Genomic DNA, 24,512 nt, shown 5'->3' with positions numbered 1-24,512 from the left:
TCCTGTCAATATCGGCCGTCCATCTCAGAGGTTCTGCAAATACTCAAGCGGATTATCTCAGCAGAAATGTTCATCCGGGGGAATGGTCCCTCCATCCAGAAATATTCCGCACCTTAGTCCTAAGGTGGGGACGGACAGAGGTGGATCTCTTTACGACCCGTCAAAACGCAAAGGTAGATCAATTTTTTTTCACTAGATCCCAACGATCAGGCGCTAGCAATGGGTGCCTTCTCCCTTCTTTGGAAGTCTTGACTGGCCTATGTGTGACGCCCTGGCCTATCAGGTCGTCACAGGGTATTGTGCAATCTGCCCTTCAGCACAGTATCCACTCTCCTTGGTTATGGGTCCTGGTCCTTTGGTGTTGCCAACAGCTTAACCAATCAAAAACCGAAGGAACATTTTGCACTGAACCTACCAAACACACCATTGGGGGGCCTGAAGGAAATAGGGCCGTCCACATAGGGGGGTTGGTAAGGAGAAGTGAGTAAAGTGACAGTCGAGCTGAAGTTGAGCTGGAGGAGAGGTGGAGAGTGGTGACCTCGTGAGGAGCGGTCACGTAGCAGGGCTCCTGTGGTTACGAGGTGGCAAACGTTGGTCTGGGCCTGGTAGGAGCTGGAACCCCGGTCGCAGGGGACAATGTCAAGGACCACGGACTGCCGAGGAGGGCAGCCGGCAGCCTTGAGCTATCACCGGGCAGGGGCCAGGGCACGACGTGGTACGTGGACCCCAGGCCGAAAAGTAGCTTCACGCGTTCCGGTAATTTACACGACTGGGGTGAAGACTTCCAAGTGTCATCCCCAACCCTCTCCAAAATCGGGGTATTAGCGCACCGATGGGATAGGACTTTCCACTACAGTCCAAAGAAATCCTACGCGTGAACCCTGAGAGCAAGCTCACTCCGCTAGCCATACGGGTGAGCGGGATCCGAAGAGTTTTATACCCACGGGTCCAACAGAGACAAAGGTGCCAAGAACAGGGCCACAGTCTCGGACAATGATGAACTTCAAAGCCCGCGAGGAGGCGTGGCTTAGTAAAATTAACGAAGTGCTAAAAGGTGAACCCACAGGGGTTTTGGAAAGTAATGGTGCATGTACTAGGGATTTGTGCAATAAGATGACAGAGTTACTCAAGAAACGGACTAGGATTTGGTTAAATTGTACGTTTTTGGAGAGATATGTGGAACTCGGTTTAATTCCGAGGGGACTATGAGTTCAAGTCTTTCCCTCTTTCCCTATTCAGAATGATGAGTTTAAAAGTAAATGGGAGAATGCTGCCTCCGATTGTTCCAGGCAATTTCTTCAACTCCTAATTGGGCTGAATAAGGAGACCCTTACTACCCTGGAAGTTGATATCAATTCACTGCAGGCCGACATAGAAAAAAATATGACAACAGTGGCGATTAATAAGTTCAATGAAGGTCTTGATTTGGAAATTGAGAAATTGAGTAAAGAGGTTCAAGATACTAAGATTCGTAAATTACAAAGAGATCTGGATGACAGACGTCAGAATAAGATGTATAAATGGAGGGGCGGTGTAGATAGATTTAAACCGTATCAACGCCCACGTTTTGGGGGATCAAGATCTGGCTCCATTTCATCCTGTACGTCAGGTGAAGAAAGTGGACTATCCGGCAGCACTACTGTACCTGGAAGGGCTAATCAGAGCCAAATGTCTTGGGATAATCGACTGCGTCAACCCAAAAAGAGGGGTGCTGGCAGACCTAAAGATATTGGTTTGGGCGAAGGCCCCCAGGTAATAAACCTGTCTAAACATATTCTGTCAACGGCACAATTGCAGGTTTTGAGCAAGGGTTTAACATTTTCCCCCACTAACACCTTCGATTTGTTTACAGCCTTGAAGGATCTTCACCTTTTCTCCCGGAAGCTGATCCTTTATAAGCTACATTCCAAATCACCGACAGGAGACACCGATCTTGCTATGGGGCAGAGTGCGACACAGATTTTGGAGGACCTCTCAGAAGAACCACCATCTCAGCTGCCAGGTGAGTTTCCCACCTCATTGGGGCCTAGATCCACGACTTTCCCCCCCTTGTCTCTGTGCCCGGCAGTGGAGATTTTTACTCGCCTCGTCACTGAAAACTTGCGGGGTATCTCCACCCGCCGATCACGGGACAATTTAACTGCAGTCCAGAGGAAAGCCTTGAGAGAACTGGGCAATATGAATGATGTCATATTCAAGGCCGCAGACAAGGGGGGCAATGTCGTGGTTTGGCCGGTGGATCTTTACGAGAGGGAGGCCCACAGGCAGCTGAGAGATAGAGAGACATATGGTAGATTGGACTCCTCGCCTTTGATTTCATTCTCTGCCCAACTTTACCTCATCCTCAATGATGCCCTAGACCAAGGAATTATTACCAAGAGGGTCTTTGATGGGTTATTTGTGAAGTATCCTAAAATTCCAACTTTTTACCTGTTGCCCAAGGTCCACAAGGACCCCATCAATCCACCCGGTCGGCCCATCGTTTCAGGGATGGAGGGGTTATGTAGTCCCATCTGTCAATTTATTGACTATTATTTAAAACCTTTGGTGGAGACCCTTGCATCCTACGTTAGGGATACGACCGAGGTTCTTAATAGACTTGATGGGGTTCATGTGGACCCAGGGACCCTCTTGGTGGTGGCTGATATAGAGTCTTTATACACGTGTATCAGCCACGACGATGGCCTGAGAGCAGCTCGTTTCTTTTTGGGTATGAGCAATTGGGATGGACGAATTTGTGAACTGGTCCTTGAACTTCTTGACTATGTACTCACCCACAACTTCTTCGTCTTTAAGGATAGATTCTATCTGCAGAGGCGGGGGACCGCTATGGGCGTGGCCTGTGCACCTTCGTACGCAAACCTCTTTCTCGGTTTTTGGGAGAGGGGTTTGTTTGTTGACGGAGGTGCATGGGCCGCCCCCATGGTGTCTATGTGGGTGAGGTACATTGATGATCTACTGATCATCTGGCAGGGTACCATCTCTCAACTCAGGCTTTTCATGGACCAGCTCAACACAAACAATTATAACATCAAATTGACATATAGTTTCAGCGACAGTGGAGTTGAGTTTTTGGACATCAAGATTACTGCAGATGAGTTTGGGGCTTTACAGACGGATGTGTATAGAAAACCGACGTCTGTAAATGCCCTACTCCATGCCACCTCTGCCCATACCAACTCCACTGTACGCGCCATCCCAATTGGTCAATATCTCAGGGTGAGACGACTCTGCTCTCAGGACAACGTTTTCAAACAGCAGGCAGATGATTTGAGGATGAGGTTTAAAAACAGAGGTTATGGTAACCGTGCTTTGAAGCAAGCTTACCAGAGAGCAAGATCGGTGTCTAGGGATGATCTGTTACACGGGAGGAGAGGTGAAACCAGACCTGTGGAAAATATAAGGTTTATCTCTACATTTAATGCCAAATGGCAGGAGATGAGGGAAATCCTAACCAAATTTTGGCCGATCCTTCAATCGGATCCCACCTTGAAGTCACGGCTACCCCCTGTACCTCTGATGACCGCCAGACGATGTAGAAACCTTAAGGACTACTTGGTCAAAAGCCACTATATACCACCTGTGACCAGTAGTCCATTTGGCTCGTCTGGACCTATTAAAGGTTGCTTCCCTTGTGGTCGTTGTGTTTCCTGCCCGAATATCTCTCGCTGCTCCTCCTTTCATGCCAGTGATGGGATGAAAAACTTCTCTATAAAAGAACATATTTCATGTACTACCATCAACGTCATCTATCATGCAACATGCGATTGTAATAAGATCTATATTGGTATGACGTCAAGGGAATTAAGAGTAAGAGTAAGGGAGCATGTGAGGGATATTCGGGCGGCAACCACAGTGACCAATGTGGCAGAATTAAAAACTATACCGCGCCACTTTAAGTTGGTCCATGGATGCAACCCTAGATCTTTCATGGTCAGGGGTATAGACATGATTCACTGTGGGATAAAGGGGGGGGAATGTTAAAAAACTTTTGGCCCAACGTGAACTAAAATGGATCACCATTTTGGACACAGTAACACCCAAGGGCCTTAATGAGGCTCTAAACTTCGCCCCTTTTTTATGAGGAATCTTTTCTATGTACTGCACCATTCCTTTCCTTTTTTAATTTAGGGTATTTTTTTTTAATTACATTTTTTAATTGGTTTCTTTTGTCCCCATTACTCATTTTCAGTGTTCTAAATTCATTCCTTTGCCTTCATAGGACCTTGTTACAGTAATAATCCATTGTGGTTTGCATGTCGGACTTGGACCTGACATCATAGTATCATAGTATCATAGTTTTTAAGGTTGAAGGGAGACTCTAAGTCCATCTAGTTCAACCCGTAGCCTAACATGTTGATCCAGAGGAAAGCAAAAAAAACCCCAATGTGGCAAACAAGTTCCAATGGGGAAAAATTTCCTTCCTGACTCCACATCCGGCAATCAGACTAGTTCCCTGGATCAATACCCTGTCATAAAATCTAATATACATAACTGGTAATATTAAATTTTTCAAGAAAGGCATCCAGGCTCTGCTTAAATGTTAGTAGTGAATCACTCATTACAACATCATGCGGCAGAGAGTTCCATAGTCTCACTGCTCGTACAGTAAAGAATCCTCGTCTGTGATTATGATTAAACCTTCTTTCCTCAAGACGTAGCGGATGCCCCCGTGTTCCAGTCGCAGGCCTAGGTGTAAAAAGATCTTTGGAAAGGTCTCTGTACTGTCCCCTCATATATTTATACATTGTGATTAGATCCCCCCTAAGCCTTCGTTTTTCCAAACTAAATAACCCCAAGTTTAATAACCTGTCTTGGTATTGCAGCCCACCCATTCCTCTAATAATCTTGGTGGCTCTTCTCTGCACCCTCTCCAGTTCAGCTATGTCCTTCTTATATATCGGTGACCAGAATTGTACACAGTATTCTAAGTGCGGTCGCACTAGTGACTTGTACAGAGGTATAACTATATTTTTTTCATGAACACTTATACCTCTTTTAATACATCCCATTATTTTATTAGCCCTGGCAGCAGCTGCCTGACACTGGCCACTAAAGTGAAGTTTACCATCCACCCATCCACCCAAGTCTTTTTCTGTGTCTGTTTTACCCAGTGTTCTACAATTAAGTACATAATCATAAATGTTATTTCCTCTACCCAAGTGCATGACCTTACATTTATCTACATTAAACTTCAATTGCCACTTCCCAGCCCAATCCTCCAATTTACATAAATCTCCCTGTAATATAAAATTATCCTCCTCTGTATTGATTACCCTGCAGAGTTTAGTATCATCTGCAAATATTGAAATTCTACTCTGCATGCCACCAACAAGGTCATTTATAAATATGTTGAAAAGAAGCGGGCCCAATACTGACCCCTGTGGTACCCCACTATGAACTGAGACCCAGTCCGAGTACGTACCATTAATAACCACTCTTTGTTTCCTATCACTGAGCCAGTTTTTATCGGTTTTGGAAAATTGTTCGCATATGATTCCCCTATGATATGGATGTACTGTCACTTTAAGAAGACTTCCTCATAATAATTCCCCTGTTCCTTTGTTTTATGTATTGTTGTTGCTGATGTTATTGTTATTCATGCCATTACAGTTTTGTCTATGGGATAGCATGGATATTTATTTATTGTCCACTTTGACTTTTTACAATTTCCCAGCCATTTGCCCGTCCCGCCCTCTGGTTGCTGTGCGCGCTCCCACCGCGCGGTGATTTGTCCCCACTGCCTGCCCGGTGTCCCTTTGGGTGGGGGGGATGCTGTGGACCCCTGGGCCCGGGGGCCCGCCGCGTCCCTCCTCGCTGGACTGCCGGGGACTTGGTGTGGATTCTCGCCGTGCGTTGTTTGCGCGCCGTCATGGCAACCCGACTGGCTGACTGACGGGCTCTGGCTGGGAGCTGTGTCCCGCCCTCTGATCCCCGTGCCCCGTGCGCGCCGCTCGCCTGCCTTGCCCGCCCCTTGGCCGTCCTTGTTGGGTGGGGGTGGCCTTGGAGCACGGATTTACTGTGCTCCGGGCCTCCTCTCCCATTGGACGGCTGTGGGGCGTGTGATGCCGGGCGCGCGGCGCGCGTGCGTGCCAGCGGGGATCCGATTGGTCGGGACACATTTTCCAGGTCCTGGTCTGCCCAATGAGGTCATGTGACCTCTTATTTAAGGTCCTTGAACGGCAATAGCCGTACACCTTCCCTGATGAAGCCAGCAGATGTAATCCGTGCGAAACGCGCGTAGGAAGGCTCCTCTCACTGGTGTGGGACGCTCTGGTGATCACCCTCTTGACTGTGTAAGTTATGGGATTGTTTTTGGATCTTCTTCATATGATTAGTCTGGTCTCTGGTGCCTCTGCCCTGCCCAATGGTTTTATGCCGATTTGGCTATACGTTTTTACATACCTTGTCAGGACAGAGGCGCCATACTTGTTAGCCAGCCATCTATGATTATTTATGATCCTTTGTCCCTGCTAAGATTACCTCCCCCATTTGGGGTGTTTGTCACCTCCGCTCCCCCACTTATATGTGGTACTTCACCTTGTCCGCTATTAGCACCATATATATATCTTTTGTAATGATTGAAACCCAATTTTTAAAAAAATTTATATAATAAAGTTTTTTGATGTTTTATACGAACAGCCTTTGTAAGCTCCAGTTCTTTTTTGTTTGTTCATGTGCCTTATGGAGTGGCGTTGATTCTGATGCGAGATGTGCCTTGGTTCAATGTTTTTGTGTCTCAGGGCCACAGGTTAACAGCAACACCAAGGGCACGGACACCAGCGTGCTCCCTACAAGCTGCAGTGGTGCTCATAATTGTGGTTTACAAGCTGTCGGTGTTGTTATTCCTGGACTAAGTGAGTACACTGAAAACCCCCTGTTCCTACCCCCCAACGGCTCCCACACAGCATCTATCCAAAAGGCCCTGGGACATAAACCCCCTACCCACGGAGGGGTTAAACATCAAGCTGCCACACACCACCATCACCGGGCTTCCCAACGGCAGCGATGGTTCCTCACCTTACCACGCACCGTGGTTAGCGTCACGAACTTTATAGTCCCCCTGTACATAGCCCCCCTTACATCGAGAGGCCGCATGACCCCCGGGTCCGGAGACCCTTCGAGCCACTCCGGATCTGAGCAGCCCGGCTGCTGGCACGGGGGCGGCACATATGCCTTTCCACCAATTTTATTACCGCCAAGGACCCTGCAGAAGATAAGGTCAGACAGAGTTTCTACCATACTGGTCGCGCCACTGTGGCCTTCTTATTGCCTCAGGTTCCCGATCTTCTCCATCAAGGTCCACTCTTTAACCAAGACCTCAAGAGACTGAACTTGGCAGCATGGATTCTGAATCCGTTATTCTGAGAGCCAGGGGCCTGTCAGAAAGAATCATTGACACGCTACAGGAGAGCCGTAAGCCTGTCACTAATGTTATCTACTTTAAAATCTGGAAAACCTTTACCGTCTGGTGCAGTCCTCGAGTCCAAATCCAAATATGGCTCACATCCTGGACTTTCTACAGTCGGGCCTTGAGAAAGGTCTCAGTCCCAGCACTCTTAAGGTCCAGGTATCAGCTTTGAGTGCTTATTTTGATCAAGGCCTGGCAAACCATCGCTGGGTAAAACGATTCCTATCTTCGGCGGTCAGATCTTGTCCTAGGCAACTCCCTGTAGTCCCTCCCTGGGATCTCAGACTCCCTTTGAATTTCTGGCTTCCTCATCCTTAAGATTCCTGTCCTGGAAAACTGCCTTCTTGATTGCGATAACCACGGCCAGACGAGTGGGCGAGATCCAGGCTCTTACCATACGAGAGCCTTATATGAAGATTCTTGATGATCGAATTATCTTCTGTCCGGATCCTTCCTTTCTCCCAAAGGTGGTGTTGGACTTCAATAAGAACCAGGAAATTATCTTGCCTTCCTTTTGCCAGAACCCAGCTAAACAGAGAGAGATGGACTTTTATTCCCTTGATGTACGTAGAGCAGTGATGCTCTACCTACAAAAGACTGAATCCTTCAGGAAGGATTCCAACCTTTTCATTAAGAGTGTGGGACGGAATACTGGGAAGAAGACAGCCAAGGGCACATTATCCTACTGGATAAAGAATGCTATCAAAGAAGCATACACTACCCAGAGCCTCCTTCCTCCGGATCACTTAACAGCACATTCCACACGGTCGATGTCAGTTTCCTGGGCCAAGATGGCAGAAGTTTCCATCGATCAGATTTGCAGAGCAGCTACCTGGTCCTTTGTCCATACATTCATCAAACATTACCGATTAGACTGTTCTTTCCAATCGGAATTTGGCCTTTGGTCGAAAGGTCCTACAGGCTGTGGTCCCTCCCTAACATTTTTCGTTGGTGCTCCTCCTGTGTGCTGTCGTGGAGGGTGACTAGAGAAAATGGAATTTATCTTACCGTTAATTCGGTTTCTAGGAAACCCTCCACGACAGCACAATTATTCCCTCCCTATCAATTTAATTTTGCTGCATTTTAATGGCTTATTTCTGAAATAAAAGATTTAGACCATTCATGCGTTTTGTGGTTACTTGGAAAAACACGGGAGATGGGAGGTGGGGAGGGGTTATTTAACCTCTTTGTGTTTCCTGTTCCTATTAGAGTTAACCTCCTGTGTGCTGCCATGGAGGGTTTCCAAGAAACCGAATTAACGGTACGATAAATTCCATTTTTTGCGTGGCTACCCACAAATTGAGATGAGTGTACCTGCTGGAGTTCTGGTTCAGCTTTTTCAGACTGACTTTATATAAAGTTCAGTTCGGAACCGGATTTGACCAGAACCCCAATGAAAGTCACTGATTGGGTATTTCGGTCTTTGCCGACATGTAGCCATAAACAGAGCATTTCCGGGGGAGTGAAGTCGGGGTTTACACACTACATCCTATACCGATGTGTTTATCCCCTCGTGAAAGCAAGGGGCTCGCACTGGGCTGAGCACCCATACCTAAACACACTGATGCTACATCGAGTGGTTAGGATACATAAAGCACCCAAACTCTGAACTCGAACACTGATTTTTTTTTTAAAAAAATCTGTGTTTGGTACAGATTTTTTTGTTTTGGTTCACTCACCTCTGCCCATAAACCTTTTATTACAGTTTAGACTATGGGTGTAGAAGAGACCAGAACTAAAAGGGGTCTCTCTTGGTGAAGAGTAAGTAACAGTTATGATACCTATGATGAAGTTTTGTGAAGGGAATCTGTCACTAAGTGTTTACCCTTTAATTAAAAATCAGAATATAAAGACAGTATCTTGCTAGCTACGAGGAAGTACCAAGCAAATGGAGAAAGGGAAGGGAAACCCTGTGTCTAGGGAAGGGGGAGATAGTGACCCCTGAAAAAGCCTACCACTGGGTCCTGGGTTCCCTCATCGCCCTTGATAGGTTCCACACCTATGCACAGAGCCAGATACCGGAGTCTAGGCTGACCCTGATCTGAGCCCTTGGTAGGGAGCGGATGGGATGAGCTCTTTGTCAACCCCACTAGGCACTAAAGGACACACAGGGATAACATACAAGGGAAAACAATAACTTATCTCTAGACGACTCAGTAAGAAGTTCAGTAAACCGAGCAGCAACGATCCTACTGATGCATGCAAGCCGCCTGTTTGCATCCAGGGCTTGTGAACCACCTCTTCCGACAAGCCTACAACCTGCAGTAACTCTGTCCATTACACCACTGCGCAACCAGCTTTGCCCTCACCTATTGTACCCTCACCCATTCCCTGTAGACTGTGAGCCCTCGCGGAGAGGGTCGTCTCTCCTCCTGTACCTGTCTGTTTATGTAATGTTCATGATTGTTGGACTTGTTTTTTATGTATACCCTTTTCACTTGTAAAGAGAAATGGAATATATGTTTCTATAATAAGAAATAATAATAATAACAACTGAATAGCGCCAGCACAAGTCCAGGGAAAATTAAAGTATTTAAGCCCAAGGGGAAATACAGATAATTAGCAGCTGAAGGGAAGAGGAGCTCCCCTGGGTCCTAAAGGGAAAAGCATGAAAACCCAGCAGAGGAGATTCCTAGTACATTGAATACTGACAGAAGGAATAATAGAAAGTCAGGGAGCATTTTGCACAGCCAAACGCTGTGAGGCTGTGACCTTCTATTGCCAGACACCACAGGACTGCCTGTCACCCGTGACTCTGATTCTAATGATGTGTCATTTTCTGGGCTTCTTGCTGTAGTTTTGATAAAATCACAGTATTATTGCTAGGGAATTATCATTAGAGAACTAGTAAACCTGCTGCCATGTATCCTCCATCCCCATGTCCATCTGCCCTGATTGGCAGCTTTATGTCTATGCTCATTATCCACAGCTGCCAATCAGTGGTGCAGGTGAGGTTATACACAGAGCAGCATTTCGAGAACTGGTAGATCTTAAGCAGATAAAACTGAAAGCAGCCAAGTAAGTGATACATCGCTGGCATCAGGGTCTCTGCTTATACAGGTCGATTGGACACCCGTTACAGATATCTTTGTTCTTCCTAATCTATAAAACATATCCCAAAGCCATACGTTATTAAATGTTATATACACTACAGTGGAAAAGTTTGGGGGTCACCAAGACAATTTTGTGTTTTCTAAGAAAAATCCTACTTTTATTTATGAGTTGCATTATGAATAGAAAATATCGTCCAGACAGTGACGAGGTTAGAAATAATGATTTTTACGTGAAATAATAATTTTCTCTTCACACTTTGCTTTCGGTACAGAATGTTCCTTTGCAGCAATTCTAGCTTTGCAGAGCTTTTGCATTCTAGCTGTTAATTTGCGGAGGTAATCTGGAGATATTTCACCCCATGTTCCCCCCCCCACAAGTTGGATTGTGTTGATGGGCACTTTTTGGCACCATACAGTCAAGCTGCTCCCACAACACCTCAATAGGGTTGAGATCTGGTGACTGGGCTGGCCCCTCCATTACATATAGAATACCAGCTGCCTGCTTCTTCCCTAAATAGTTCATGCATAATTTGGAGGTGTGCTTTTTGTCACTGCCCTGTTGTAGGATGAAATTGGCTCCAATCAAGTGCTGTCCACAGGGTATGGCATGGCGTTGCAAAATGGAGTGATAGCCTTCCTTATTCAAAATCCCTTTTACATTGTACAAATCTCCCAGTTTACCAGCACCAAAGCAACCCCAGACCATCACATACCTCCACCATGCTTGACAGATGGCGTCAGGCACTCTTCCAGTATCTTTTCAGTAGTTCTGCGTCTCACAAATGTTCTTCTGTCCATAACACTTTTTCCCAGTCCTCCTCTGTCCAATGTTTGTGTTTTTTTGTAAATATCAATCTTTTCCTTTTACTAGCCAGTCTCAGATATAGCCTTTTCTTTGCCACTCTGACTTGAAGGCCGGCATCCCGGAGTCGCCTCTTCACTGTAGACGTTGACACTGGCGTTTTGCGGGTACTATTTAATGAAGCTGCCAGTTGAGAACCTGTGAAGCGTCGATTTCTCACACTAGAGACTGTAATGTACTTGCCTTGTTGCTCAGTTGTGCAGCGCGGCCTCACACTTCTCTTTTTACTCTGGTTAGAGCCTGTTTGTGCTCTCCTCTGAAGGGAGTAGTACACACCATTGTAGGAAATCCTCAGTTTCTTGGCAATTTCTCACATGGGATATCCTTAGTTTCTAAGAACAAGAATAGACTGTCGAATTTCACATGAAAGTTCTCTTTTTCTGGCCATTTTGAGAGTTTAATGGAACCAACAAATGTAATGCTCCAGATTCTCAACTAGCTCAAAGGAAGGTCAGTTTTATAGCTTCTCTAATCATCAAAACTGTTTTCAGCTGTGCTAACATACTTGCACAAGGGTTTTCAAAGGATTTCTAAACATCCATTAGCCTTCTAACACAGCAAACACAATGTGCCATTAGAACACTGGAGTGGTGGTTGTTGGAAATGGGCCTCTATACACCTATGTAGATATTGCATTAAAAACCAGACGTTTGCAGCTAGAATAGTCATTTACCACATTGACTATTGAATAGAGGGGATTTCTGTTTAATTTAATGTTAGCTTCATTGAAAAAAAAAAGTGCTTTTCTTTCAAAAATAAGGAAATATCGAAGTGACCCCAAACTTTTGAACTTTAGTGTTTTTAATTTGAAAAGTAGGCAGGAAATTAACTCCTGCTAGTCCGATCACTAATGAGCACACAGCTGTTTACTTGTGCAACTCAGAAGCACAAGAGAAACCACATAACGGTGCGGAGACAACTGGTCCTTTTCTATCATATTCTGGAACATGTGTAATGATGGTACGTGAGATGTTACTGGATAATAACGAGGGTTTGAGAGCTTTTGTTTTATATCATTATCCCCCACCAATTCTTCCAAATTACGATCCTCATCCATTTAGTTTAGCATTACAATGGCCTTCTGTTCAGAGAAGGAGAATCCTTCAAATTCATTAAACGTTGTATATTTATTACTAGAGTAATTCTGACCTGAAACATTTCTATCCTCAGCAAAAAAAACGCCAGGGACAAAATTTAAGCTCCTGTCCAGGATTTCATTCTGCTTAACCAATAAAACTGTGGGTGTCAAAACCAAAACATTATGTCACACCAGCGCGTACAGACACTGAGTGTGCAGCGTAACATAATGGTAACAACGAAAATGGTAAAAAAGGAAGGCCCTGATGATAGGGAGAGGAGACATCTCCTGCAACTCACCTGAGTTTGTACCCTACGCTCCCTAGTGTCCCTATACGGGGCCTTCCCCCCCCGTCGTCATGATGTGCCTAGGCATTCATTCGCTCTGGCTAGTGAGAAGACAGGAAAAAGCAGTAGTCTCACCACTGCATTAACTCAATAGGTAAAGGAGATACAGGGAAAATAGACACAAAAGGGAAAAACACTTCAAGCTCTTCCAATGCAGCCAAACACCACAGCAGCAATAATCACAACTCCTCAGCTTCTTCCAGAAACAGGCAACTTCCAAAGAGGTCAGCATAGAATGAGAATCTATAACCGGCATCAGATGGTACGATACATGACTTTTTATAACAAATGGGAGTGGCCAGAAAAGAGCTGCGCCTGAGATTAAGGCTACAAAAGACAGCCAAATTGGAATGAGACCTTAACCCCTACAGCACTAAAAGAAAGTAGATTCACTCAAATCAAGTTGTAGACCTGTGAACAATAAGGCGTTGTGACCTTCTGATTCCAGACTCACCAGAGGTCTCCCCAGAGAGGGGCATACTCATGACACATTATCCATAAATTAATTCATAATCAAGTTCATTTTTTCTTCTTCCGTATTGGAGATCTTTTCATATCCTTCTTCTTGGTTCTCTTTCCTCCACTTCATTTTCTGAATTCCGGAATTCTCTGAATGACGTATTAGAATGAACATTTTCTCTTTGTAATCAGGTCTCAAACACGTGGCCCGCGGACCGCCTGCGACCCCTGAGGCTGTTTGTTGCGGACCACAGACCTCGTGATGATCGCAGCGCTATGCTGGGGACGGCGCCAGCAGGACTTTACTAGAATTGAATAATTTGTGGTGCAGAGAAGCTGTCTGCATTATACCAATGGCTGCTGCCTGCCAATCAGATTCAAGGAAGTGACGTCGCTGCATGACGTCACCTCCTTGCATCTGATTGGCGGGCAGTAGCCATCTCCTCTGCGTGATACTGTAAATTATTCAATTTTAGTAAATTCCTGTCGGCGCCGACCCCCAGGCATAAAGCTGCAATCGTGACGGGCCGCAACAAGCAGGTAAGTGCTCACGATCAGGACCCGCTCTATCCTGGACACGGTGGGCTCTACCTGCAGGGCTGCATGTCTCCTCCGCAGGAGACCACAGCTGCCCGTGCCCGCGATCAGGGTTCGGAGCGCTGCGGTCTCCTCGCTGTGTGTGTGTGTGTGGATGTCCACAATACTACTGGGCACACTACTACAAGGATGGGCAGAAAGGTACTGGGCAAAAAACTACAAGGATGGTCACAAAGGTTCAGGGAGAGCCGCCAATAGCTTTGTTACATAACGTCTAGCCTGTAGGTAGTGAAACACGGGAATGTGACCGTATGGTATTTAGCCTGCAGCTCCTCTATTGAGTACATGCGATGTTCCTCTAGATGGATCAAGTGTCTGACAGAAGTTATACCCTGAGAATGCCAACGAAAGAAGACAGGGTGAGAGTGACCATGTTGGAAATGTGGATTACCAGTGAGTGGAATAAAGAGCGACATCTGAGGAGAGAGCTGAAAATGCCAGCGAAGTTTCTGCCATGCCTTCCATGTAGAAATCAGAAGAGGGTTTGCTCTCACTTCACTGACAGCTCGGTGTATGGGAGGTGTAACAGAGCGGGAAGAGCCAGCCCTGGTGTAAGGCAGCACTCCAAGCCATGCTGGGTGTAGCAAGAAACCCCCCAACCAATCCATCACCGCCCGGAGCAGAGATGCTGGATTATAGTGTTTAACATCGAGGAAATGTATCCCTCCCTTTCCCTTCAACTGCTGGAGTCATTTATAAGCTATACGGGGTTTTTCCCCTCCCAAATAAGTGACCGATATACAGTGCCTACAAGTAGTATTCAACCCCCTGCAGATTTAGCAGGTTTGATAAGATGCAAACTTCAAACAAGAGCAGGATTTATTAACAGATGCATAAATCTTACAAACCAACAAGTTATGTTGCTCAGTTAAATTTTAATACATTTTCAACATAAAAGTGTGGGTCAATTATTATTCAACCCCTAGGTTTAATATTTTGTGGAATAACCCTTGTTTGCAATTACAGCTAATAATCGTCTTTTAGAAGACCTGGTCAGGCAGGCACAGGTCTCTGGAGTTATCTTGGCCCACTCCTCCATGCAGATCTTCTCCAAGTTATCTAGGTTCTTTGGGTGTCTCATGTGGACTTTAATCTTGAGCTCCTTCCACAAGTTTTCAATTGGGTTAAGGTCAGGAGACTGACTAAGCCACTGCAACACCTTGATTTTTTCCCTCTTGAACCAGGCCTTGGTTTTCTTGGCTGTGTGCTTTGGGTCGTTGTCTTGTTGGAAGATGAAATGACGACCCATCTTAAGATCCTTGATGGAGGAGCGGAGGTTCTTGGCCAAAATCTCCAGGTAGGCCATGCTATCCATCTTCCCATGGATGCGGACCAGATGGCCAGGCCCCTTGGCTGAGAAACAGCCCCACAGCATGATGCTGCCACCACCATGCTTGACTGTAGGGATGGTATTCTTGGGGTCGTATGCAGTGCCATCCAGTCTCAAAACGTCACGTGTGTGGTTGGCACCAAAGATCTCGATCTTGGTCTCATCAGACCAGAGAACCTTGAACCAGTCTGTCTCAGAGTCCTCCAAGTGATCATGAGCAAACTGTAGACGAGCCTTGACATGACGCTTTGAAAGTAAAGGTACCTTATGGGCTCGTTTGGAACGGAGATCATTGCGGTGGAGTACGTTACTTATGGTATTGACTGAAACCAATGTCCCCACTGCCATGAGATCTTCCCGGAGCTCCTTCCTTGTTGTCCTTGGGTTAGCCTTGACTCTTCGGACAAGCCTGGCCTCGGCACGGAAGGAAACTTTCAAAGGCTGTCCAGGCCGTGGAAGGCTAACAGTAGTTCCATAAGCCTTCGACTTCCGGATGATGCTCCCAACAGTGGAGACAGGTAGGCCCAACTCCTTGGAAAGGGTTTTGTACCCCATGCCAGCCTTGTGACCCTCCACGATCTTGTCTCTGATGGCCTTGGAATGCTAATTTGTCTTTCCCATGTTGACCAAGTATGAGTGCTGTTCACAAGTTTGGGGAGGGTCTTAATTAGTCAGAAAAGGCTGGAAAAAGAGATAATTAATCCAAACATGTGAAGCTCATTGTTCTTTGTGCCTGAAATACTTCTTAATACTTTAGGGGAACCAAACAGAATTCTGGTGGTTTGAGGGGTTGAATAATAAATGACCCTCTGAATAAACGTTTCACAATTTAAAAAAAAAAAATAAAAAAAGAAATAACATTCTTTTTTGCTGCATTTCACACTTCCAGGCTGATCTACAGTCCAAATGTCACAATGCCAAGTTACTTCCGAATGTGTAAACCTGCTAAATCTGCAGGGGGTTGAATACTACTTGTAGGCACTGTAGGTAGCTGATTCACTTCTCCTCCTTAGGAGCCAAATAGATTGGGAGAGTGTGAAAAAGATAGAGAAGATGTGGAAATTATGTCGTGTTAATTAGGTTATCACTACCCAGATATGAGAAACTGAAGTTTCTCCATTTAACCAGAGTGGATTCTAAATTGTTGATGTACAGTTTGATATTAGTATTATATAAGCTGGCCGGGAGCCTCGTCACTTTCACTGCCAGATATTGTAAAGAGCAGGTAGTCCACTGGCAGGGAGAACTCGATGCCCACAACGGCCTGGGGGACCTCGTAGCATCATTACCTCTGTTTTATCCCAGTTAATAGTATAACCCGATAACTCACCCATTGCTTCTACGTCTTGTATAAAGTGAACCTAGGACTTGTTTAGGGTTGATCACGATCAGTAAGAGGTCATCTTCGAATGCAGCAATTTTTGTGTCTCCTAAAGGTAGGGGTCTGCAACAGATAACGTAGTAAAGGGTCAATAGAGAGGTTAAATAAAAGAGGCGACAAGGTACATCCCTGTTTGACTCCTCGGAAGAGGTCTATTGGTGGTGTGGTATAACTATGTACTGTCACGCAGGTGGTTGCATTTATGTGTAAGTATTGCATATATTGGAATTTTGAGCCAAATCCTCCCCTACCTAAAACCTCATATAAGAAGGGCCATGCTACTTTATCAAAGGCCTTTTCGTCATCCAGACTCATCAGCATTGCAGCCGGTTGCGATGGATCTTGGACAAGGACAGAAGCCATGACTGCCAATCGTATGTTTATCACACTGCTTTGCCCTTGGGTAAAACTCATCTGGGCCTCGCAGAGAAGACCCGGCAGTAGGACCTGTAAGCGGTTTGCCAGAATTATCACTAACGGTTTATAATCATGGTTGAGAAGTGAGATAGGACAGTAAGACTGTGGCAGTTGTGGGTCTTTATTTGGTTTAGCGATAACTATGGTGAGTGAATCAGTATACCAGTCTATGGGGATCCCTAGGAGGAAAATTACATTGAAAAAGATTAGTAAGGATGGATATCAGGTCAGGGGATAAAATCTTATAATATTAAGCAGTATAACCATCAGGGCCCAGAGATTTACCATTAGACGCGCCTGCTATGGCTTGTCTTACTTCATCCTCTGTTATCCTTGAGTCTAGCATCTCCTGTTGCTCACTAGTCAGGGATACATCTTCTTCACATCTTTTTATAGTAATGTTTCAAAGAAACAGCTGCAAACAATGACATATCAGCCTGGCGTTAACATATAAAGCCCTTAATTCCCAGCTCACCAGATAAGGAACTTGTAACCATAATCTATTATAAATAAGACTTTTTTTTTTTACTTCAATAAATCTTTATCTTCTGCCCTATTGCCCAGAGAGGAGAAGCCTAGATAAATAAAGTCTGGACAATAGCTAACGCTATAAAAACAAATAAAAACTGACATTACCTGTTCGCTATATTGAACAAGCCCTGTGGCTTCCCTGAACGGGATTGGCATCCCGTACACCTCGTACACACACGGCTCCGCTCCGTACACCTCGTACACACACGGCTCCGCTCCGTACACCTCGTACACATACAGCTCCGCTCCGTACACCTCGTACACACACGGCTCCGCTCCGCACACCTCGTACACACACGGCTCCGCTCTGTACACCTCGTACACACACGACTCCGCTCCGTACACCTCGTACACACACGGCTCCGCTCCGTACACCTCGTACACACACGGCTCCGCTCCATACACCTCGTAAACACACGGCTCCGCTCCGTACACCTCGTACACACGCGGCTCCGCTCCGTACACCTCGTACACGCGCAACTCCGCTCTGTACACCTCGTACACGCGCGGCTCCGCTCCGTACACCTCGTACACGCGCGGCTCCGCTCCGTACACCTCGTACACACACGGCTCTGCTCCGTACACCTCGTACACACACGGCTCCGCTCCGTACACCTCGTAAACACACGGCTCCGCTCCGTACACCTCGTACACACGCGGCTCCGCTCCGTACACCTCATACACACACGGCTCCGCTCCGTACACCTCGTACACACACGGCTCTGCTACATCCACACTGTAAACCCCTCCTGACCCCACACATAAACTTCCCCTCATTCAGCGCCATGACAACCAGCACAGCAGAGCCCTGCATACACTGAGGAGCTGATCATGTGACCCCTGACTCCTCCCCTCCATGTGACATCATCACAGGTCCTGTAAGCACAGAGCAGCCATATATCTAGTGTGCGGCTCTGCAGGAGGAGGTAGGTGCAGGGTATTATATATCTAGTGTGCGGCTCTGCAGGTGGAGGTAGGTGCAGGGTATTATATATCTAGTGTGCGGCTCTGCAGGTGGAGGTAGGTGCAGGGTATTATATATCTAGTGTGCGGCTCTGCAGGTGGAGGTAGGTGCAGGGTATTATATATCTAGTGTGCGGCTCTGCAGGTGGAGGTAGGTGCAGGGTATTATATATCTAGTGTGCGGCTCTGCAGGAGGAGGTAGGTGCAGGGTATTATATATCTAGTGTGCGGCTCTGCAGGTGGAGGTAGGTGCAGGGTATTATATATCTGTGTGCGGCTCTGCAGGTGGAGGTAGGTGCAGGGTATTATATATCTAGTGTGCGGCTCTGCAGGTGGAGGTAGGTGCAGGGTATTATATATCTAGTGTGCGGCTCTGCAGGTGGAGGTAGGTGCAGGGTATTATATATCTAGTGTGCGGCTCTGCAGGTGGAGGTAGGTGCAGGTTATTATATATCTAGTGTGCGGCTCTGCAGGTGGAGGTAGGTGCAGGGTATTATATATCTAGTGTGCGGCTCTGCAGGTGGAGGTAGGTGCAGGGTATTATATATCTAGTGTGCGGCGCTGCAGGTGGAGGTAGGTGCAGGGTATTATATATCTAGTGTGCGGCTCTGCAGGTGGAGGTAGGTGCAGGGTATTATATATCTAGTGTGCGGCTCTGCAGGTGGAGGTAGGTGCAGGGTATTATATATCTAGTGTGCGGCTCTGCAGGTGGAGGTAGGTGCAGGGTATTATATATCTAGTGTGCGGCTCTGCAGGTGGAGGTAGGTGCAGGGTATTATATATCTAGTGTGCGGCTCTGCAAGTGGAGGTAGGTGCAGGGTATTATATATCTGTGTGCGGCTCTGCAGGTGGAGGTAGGTGCAGGGTATTATATATCTGTGTGCGGCTCTGCAGGAGGAGGTAGGTGCAGGGTATTATATATCTGTGTGCGGCTCTGCAGGTGGAGGTAGGTGCAGGGTATTATATATCTGGTGTGCGGCTCTGCAGGTGGAGGTAGGTGCAGGGTATTATATATCTGTGTGCGGCTCTGCAGGTGGAGGTAGGTGCAGGGTATTATATATCTAGTGTGCGGCTCTGCAGGAGGAGGTAGGTGCAGGGTATTATATATCTAGTGTGCGGCTCTGCAGGTGGAGGTAGGTGCAGGGTATTATATATCTAGTGTGCGGCTCTGCAGGTGGAGGTAGGTGCAGGGTATTATATATCTAGTGTGCGGCTCTGCAGGTGGAGGTAGGTGCAGGGTATTATATATCTAGTGTGCGGCTCTGCAGGTGGAGGTAGGTGCAGGGTATTATATATCTAGTGTGCGGCTCTGCAGGAGGAGGTAGGTGCAGGGTATTATATATATCTAGTGTGCGGCTCTGCAGGTGGAGGTAGGTGCAGGGTATTATATATCTAGTGTGCGGCTCTGTAGGTGGAGGTAGGTGCAGGGTATTATATATCTAGTGTGCGGCTCTGCAGGTGGAGGTAGGTGCAGGTTATTATATATCTGTGTGCGGCTCTGCAGGTGGAGGGAGGTGCAGGATATTATATATCTAGTGTGCGGCTCTGCAGGTGGAGGTAGGTGCAGGATATTATATATCTAGTGTGCGGCTCTGCAGGTGGAGGTAGGTGCAGGGTATTATATATCTAGTGTGCGGCTCTGCAGGTGGAGGTAGGTGCAGGGTATTATATATCTAGTGTGCGGCTCTGCAGGTGGAGGTAGGTGCAGGGTATTATATATCTAGTGTGCGGCTCTGCAGGTGGAGGTAGGTGCAGGGTATTATATATCTAGTGTGCGGCTCTGCAGGTGGAGGTAGGTGCAGGGTATTATATATCTAGTGTGCGGCTCTGCAGGTGGAGGTAGGTGCAGGGTATTATATATCTAGTGTGCGGCTCTGCAGGTGGAGGTAGGTGCAGGGTATTATATATCTGGTGTGCGGCTCTGCAGGTGGAGGTAGGTGCAGGTTATTATATATCTGGTGTGCGGCTCTGCAGGTGGAGGTAGGTGCAGGGTATTATATATCTAGTGTGCGGCTCTGCAGGTGGAGGTAGGTGCAGGGTATTATATATCTAGTGTGCGGCTCTGCAGGTGGAGGTAGGTGCAGGGTATTATATATCTAGTGTGCGGCTCTGCAGGTGGAGGTAGGTGCAGGGTATTATATATCTAGTGTGCGGCTCTGCAGGTGGAGGTAGGTGCAGGGTATTATATATCTAGTGTGCGGCTCTGCAGGTGGAGGTAGGTGCAGGGTATTATATATCTAGTGTGCGGCTCTGCAGGTGGAGGTAGGTGCAGGGTATTATATATCTAGTGTGCGGCTCTGCAGGTGGAGGTAGGTGCAGGGTATTATATATCTAGTGTGCGGCTCTGCAGGTGGAGGTAGGTGCAGGGTATTATATATCTAGTGTGCGGCTCTGCAGGTGGAGGTAGGTGCAGGGTATTATATATCTAGTGTGCGGCTCTGCAGGTGGAGGTAGGTGCAGGGTATTATATATCTGGTGTGCGGCTCTGCAGGTGGAGGTAGGTGCAGGGTATTATATATCTAGTGTGTGGCTCTGCAGGAGGAGGTAGGTGCAGGGTATTATATATCTAGTGTGCGGCTCTGCAGGTGGAGGTAGGTGCAGGTTATTATATATCTAGTGTGCGGCTCTGCAGGTGGAGGTAGGTGCAGGGTATTATATATCTAGTGTGCGGCTCTGCAGGTGGAGGTAGGTGCAGGGTATTATATATCTAGTGTGCGGCTCTGCAGGTGGAGGTAGGTGCAGGGTATTATATATCTAGTGTGCGGCTCTGCAGGTGGAGGTAGGTGCAGGGTATTATATATCTAGTGTGCGGCTCTGCAGGTGGAGGTAGGTGCAGGGTATCATATATCTAGTGTGCGGCTCTGCAGGTGGAGGTAGGTGCAGGTTATTATATATCTAGTGTGCGGCTCTGCAGGTGGAGGTAGGTGCAGGGTATTATATATCTAGTGTGCGGCTCTGCAGGTGGAGGTAGGTGCAGGGTATTATATATCTAGTGTGCGGCTCTGCAGGTGGAGGTAGGTGGAGGTTATTATATATCTAGTGTGCGGCTCTGCAGGTGGAGGTAGGTGCAGGTTATTATATATCGCCTCCACACTCCGTGGCGCTGTACACACTATTATCACCGTCACGCTCTCTATAGACTTTCCTCACACTCGCGGTCAGTGTTGGGCTCGGATGGCAGAGCCCCTCCTATAACACTGACTCTGGGGGGCTGCTCAGCTCCGGGCAGATGTCCCCTTCCCCTCAGTCACATATTTCCCGCTGCTTCTATATAAGAATACACTGGACAGTTCGGTAAATGATGATCGGATCCTTTATAGTGAATCAAGTGTATTGTGCCAACTACTGCTCATATATAGGGGTCGGGGTCCATTCCTGCTGCAGAGGGGCCCACCCGGGAATTCTCCGCTCCTCCTGTGGGCCAGTCCGAGGTTGACTGCGTTTCCAATTTTACATCTGATAAATCGACTTTCTCTGATGCTTCGTGTCTCACCCATTATTAAGAATGTTTGTCCCTTCGCATCGGGCAATTTTTCATTTGTGCATTTTATTATTTGTCTGTGTCTATAGTCATTTGAGTAGTATTTCTAAATGACACCATTCACTTTACTGTGTAATGTGCTAAAGATGAACCAAATTCAGGGACATTTTTGAAAAAAAAAACAAAAACGCAGTTTGGCCTTTGACATGTATATTTGGGGGGTGTTTACCGTTGAGTAAAATTGTCCTCGCTTCGTAACATCACTACGGTTACCATGATAGCTATGTTAGAACGCTTTTTATATTTTTCCATTAATTTGTGGTTAGAAAGAATCAAAACTTTGTCAAATAAATTAGTCGTGTCTCCTTTTCCTGAGACCCGTAGCTTTTTTTTTTTGTTATTTTCCTGCTTCAGGACCTGTTTTTTAAGTTGTTGATTTTTTGTTCGTACCATTTTAGGACACAAACAACATTTTAATTGCTTTTTTTGGAGCAGATTGTGGAGAACGAACATTTCCCACCTACAAACAATGGAGGGTTCTGTCATTTTTATCATAGGTAACTTCAACTGTGACAGAATTCCCCCCCCCCTCCAAAAAATAAATCCAGAAAATCCCATTGTACGATTTTTCAATAATTAGTTAGACATTTTATTGCATGAAATAAGTATTTGATCACCGACCAACCAACAAGAATTCTGCTCTCACAGACCTGTTATTTTTTCTCCTACTCTGCACTCATTACCTGCATTAATTTCACCTGTGTGACCTCGTTACCTGTATATAAGACACCTGTCCACACACCCAGTCACACTCCAACTTCTCCACCATGACCAAGACCAAAGAGCTATCTAAGAACACCAGGATCAAAATTGTAGACCTGCACAAGACTGGGACAATGAGCAAGCAGCTTGGTGAGAAGGCAACAACTGTTGATGCAATTATTAGAGAATAAAAGAAACACAACATGACTGTCAAGCTTGGTCTGGGGCTCCATGCAAGATCTTGCCTCAAGGAGTAAGGATGATTCTGAAAAAGATCAGGAATCAGCTTAGTACTACACTGGAAGTCCTAGTCAATGACCTAACAAGAGCAGGAACCATAGTCTCAAAGATTACCATTAGTAATACACTACACCGTCATGGATTAAAATCCCCCTGCTCATGCCAGCTCATGTCCAGGTCTGTTTGAAATTCGCCAATAACCGTCTGGATGATCCAGAGGGGGCATCTGAGAAGGTCATGGGGTCAGATGAGACCAAAATAGCACTTTTTGGTATCAACTCCACTCGTCGTGTTTGGAGGAAGAAGGATGAGTACAACCCCAAGAACATTGTCCCAACCATGAAGCATGAAGTAAAACGGGATTGTGTCCAGCGCTCCGGAGTGAAGGATTTTCCCAGCAGGTTTAAGATTTCCAAGTTTTATTTTCACAATATGTGCTTAAAAAATGACGATTTTAACAGAGGCAGGCGACATAACATACGGGTCAGGGGCGTGCCTGAGGTCCAATCAAAGGAAGACGTCACCATAATCTTGCAAACCATATTTAATTCGCTCCTCCAACGGCCCCCAGACAACCCAATACCCATGGACAAAGCGCATAGAGCTCTCCGCCCCAAAAATCTAAAGGGGAACCCAAGAGACATTATATGTCACATCATTGACTTTCAACTTAAAGAAGAAATAATGCTCAAAGCCCGACCGCCAAAACAAGTGATGTATCAGGGCACCAAGATCCAGCTTTTTCAAGACCTATCGTGGATAACATTACAACAACGTAGGGCTCTCCGCCCTCTACTGTCATCCTTGCAGGCCCATAAGGTTCTTTATAGATGGGGGTTCCCGTTTAGCCTCACTGCACGGCGTGGAGAGGCGTCGGCCACCCTCCGGGCCCCTGCAGACCTGGAGCCTTTTTGTCGGGTTTTTGATCTTCCTGTTCCAGACTTACCAGACTGGACTCTGCCTCAACAGATGCCGCTGCTTCTTCCGACGTGGCAACCAACTACTTCACCCCGCAAACGGCGGCCTAGGAGTTCAAGAGAAAAGGGCCCTACTTGACAGTGCCCTCCTGCACATTTATAGCTACTTATAGTCTTCAATTGGGGTTGATGGGCTCATTTTTATAGTTTTTTCTGTGACCTTTTGCCTTACTTTTGGGGGGAGGAATGTCTCCCCATTCCGGAATCCTGGGGGAGGGCGAGGGCCCGAGGGACTGTTCTGTGGAGTTTCACCACTCACCCACTAGCAGAGTTTGACTAGTATAGTCGCACGTTGGTTTACAGTGCAGGTTGTACTTAATGTGTCAGTTTCTATTTAGAGTGAATACAAGTCGGCTCTGATACTGGGATAGTGGACGAGTGGTGTCGTTTACCATACACCTATCTCATAACTGAAAAGTTTTTATTTTTTCTGTCGAACATAGTTATGTTTTTTTCTGTTTTTCTATGTCTATCTTCTACCTACAGGTATGCGCCTCGCCAAATGCAGAGGGGTTCATGGAGTGCAGTTCTTACACACACCAAGTGGAGGTACCAGGCACTAGCCTTTACATTAGAGTATGCTGAGATTTTGGAATGGCTAGGTTAATGAGCCTGAATGTTAA

General features: G+C 46.4%; 1 protein-coding gene across 1 annotated transcript in view; it reads left to right on the top strand.

Annotated features, from left to right (window-relative positions):
* LOC142313145 (uncharacterized) overlaps positions 1 to 24,512 on the top strand; it is a 177,126-nt gene that overhangs the window by 134,650 nt on the left and 17,964 nt on the right. Inside the window, exons 24-28 of the mRNA XM_075352133.1 lie at positions 1,240 to 1,501; positions 1,853 to 2,002; positions 2,069 to 2,405; positions 7,731 to 8,183; positions 24,376 to 24,438. Coding sequence (XP_075208248.1) covers positions 1,240 to 1,501; positions 1,853 to 2,002; positions 2,069 to 2,405; positions 7,731 to 8,183; positions 24,376 to 24,438 — 1,265 coding nt within the window. The remainder of the gene's footprint in view (positions 1 to 1,239; positions 1,502 to 1,852; positions 2,003 to 2,068; positions 2,406 to 7,730; positions 8,184 to 24,375; positions 24,439 to 24,512) is intronic.

Source organism: Anomaloglossus baeobatrachus, chromosome 5 (assembly GCF_048569485.1).
Source record: "Anomaloglossus baeobatrachus isolate aAnoBae1 chromosome 5, aAnoBae1.hap1, whole genome shotgun sequence".
Lineage (NCBI taxonomy): Eukaryota > Metazoa > Chordata > Amphibia > Anura > Aromobatidae > Anomaloglossus > Anomaloglossus baeobatrachus.
Note: the sequence above shows the minus strand (reverse complement) of the source record. Positions and strands in the feature narration are given on the sequence as shown.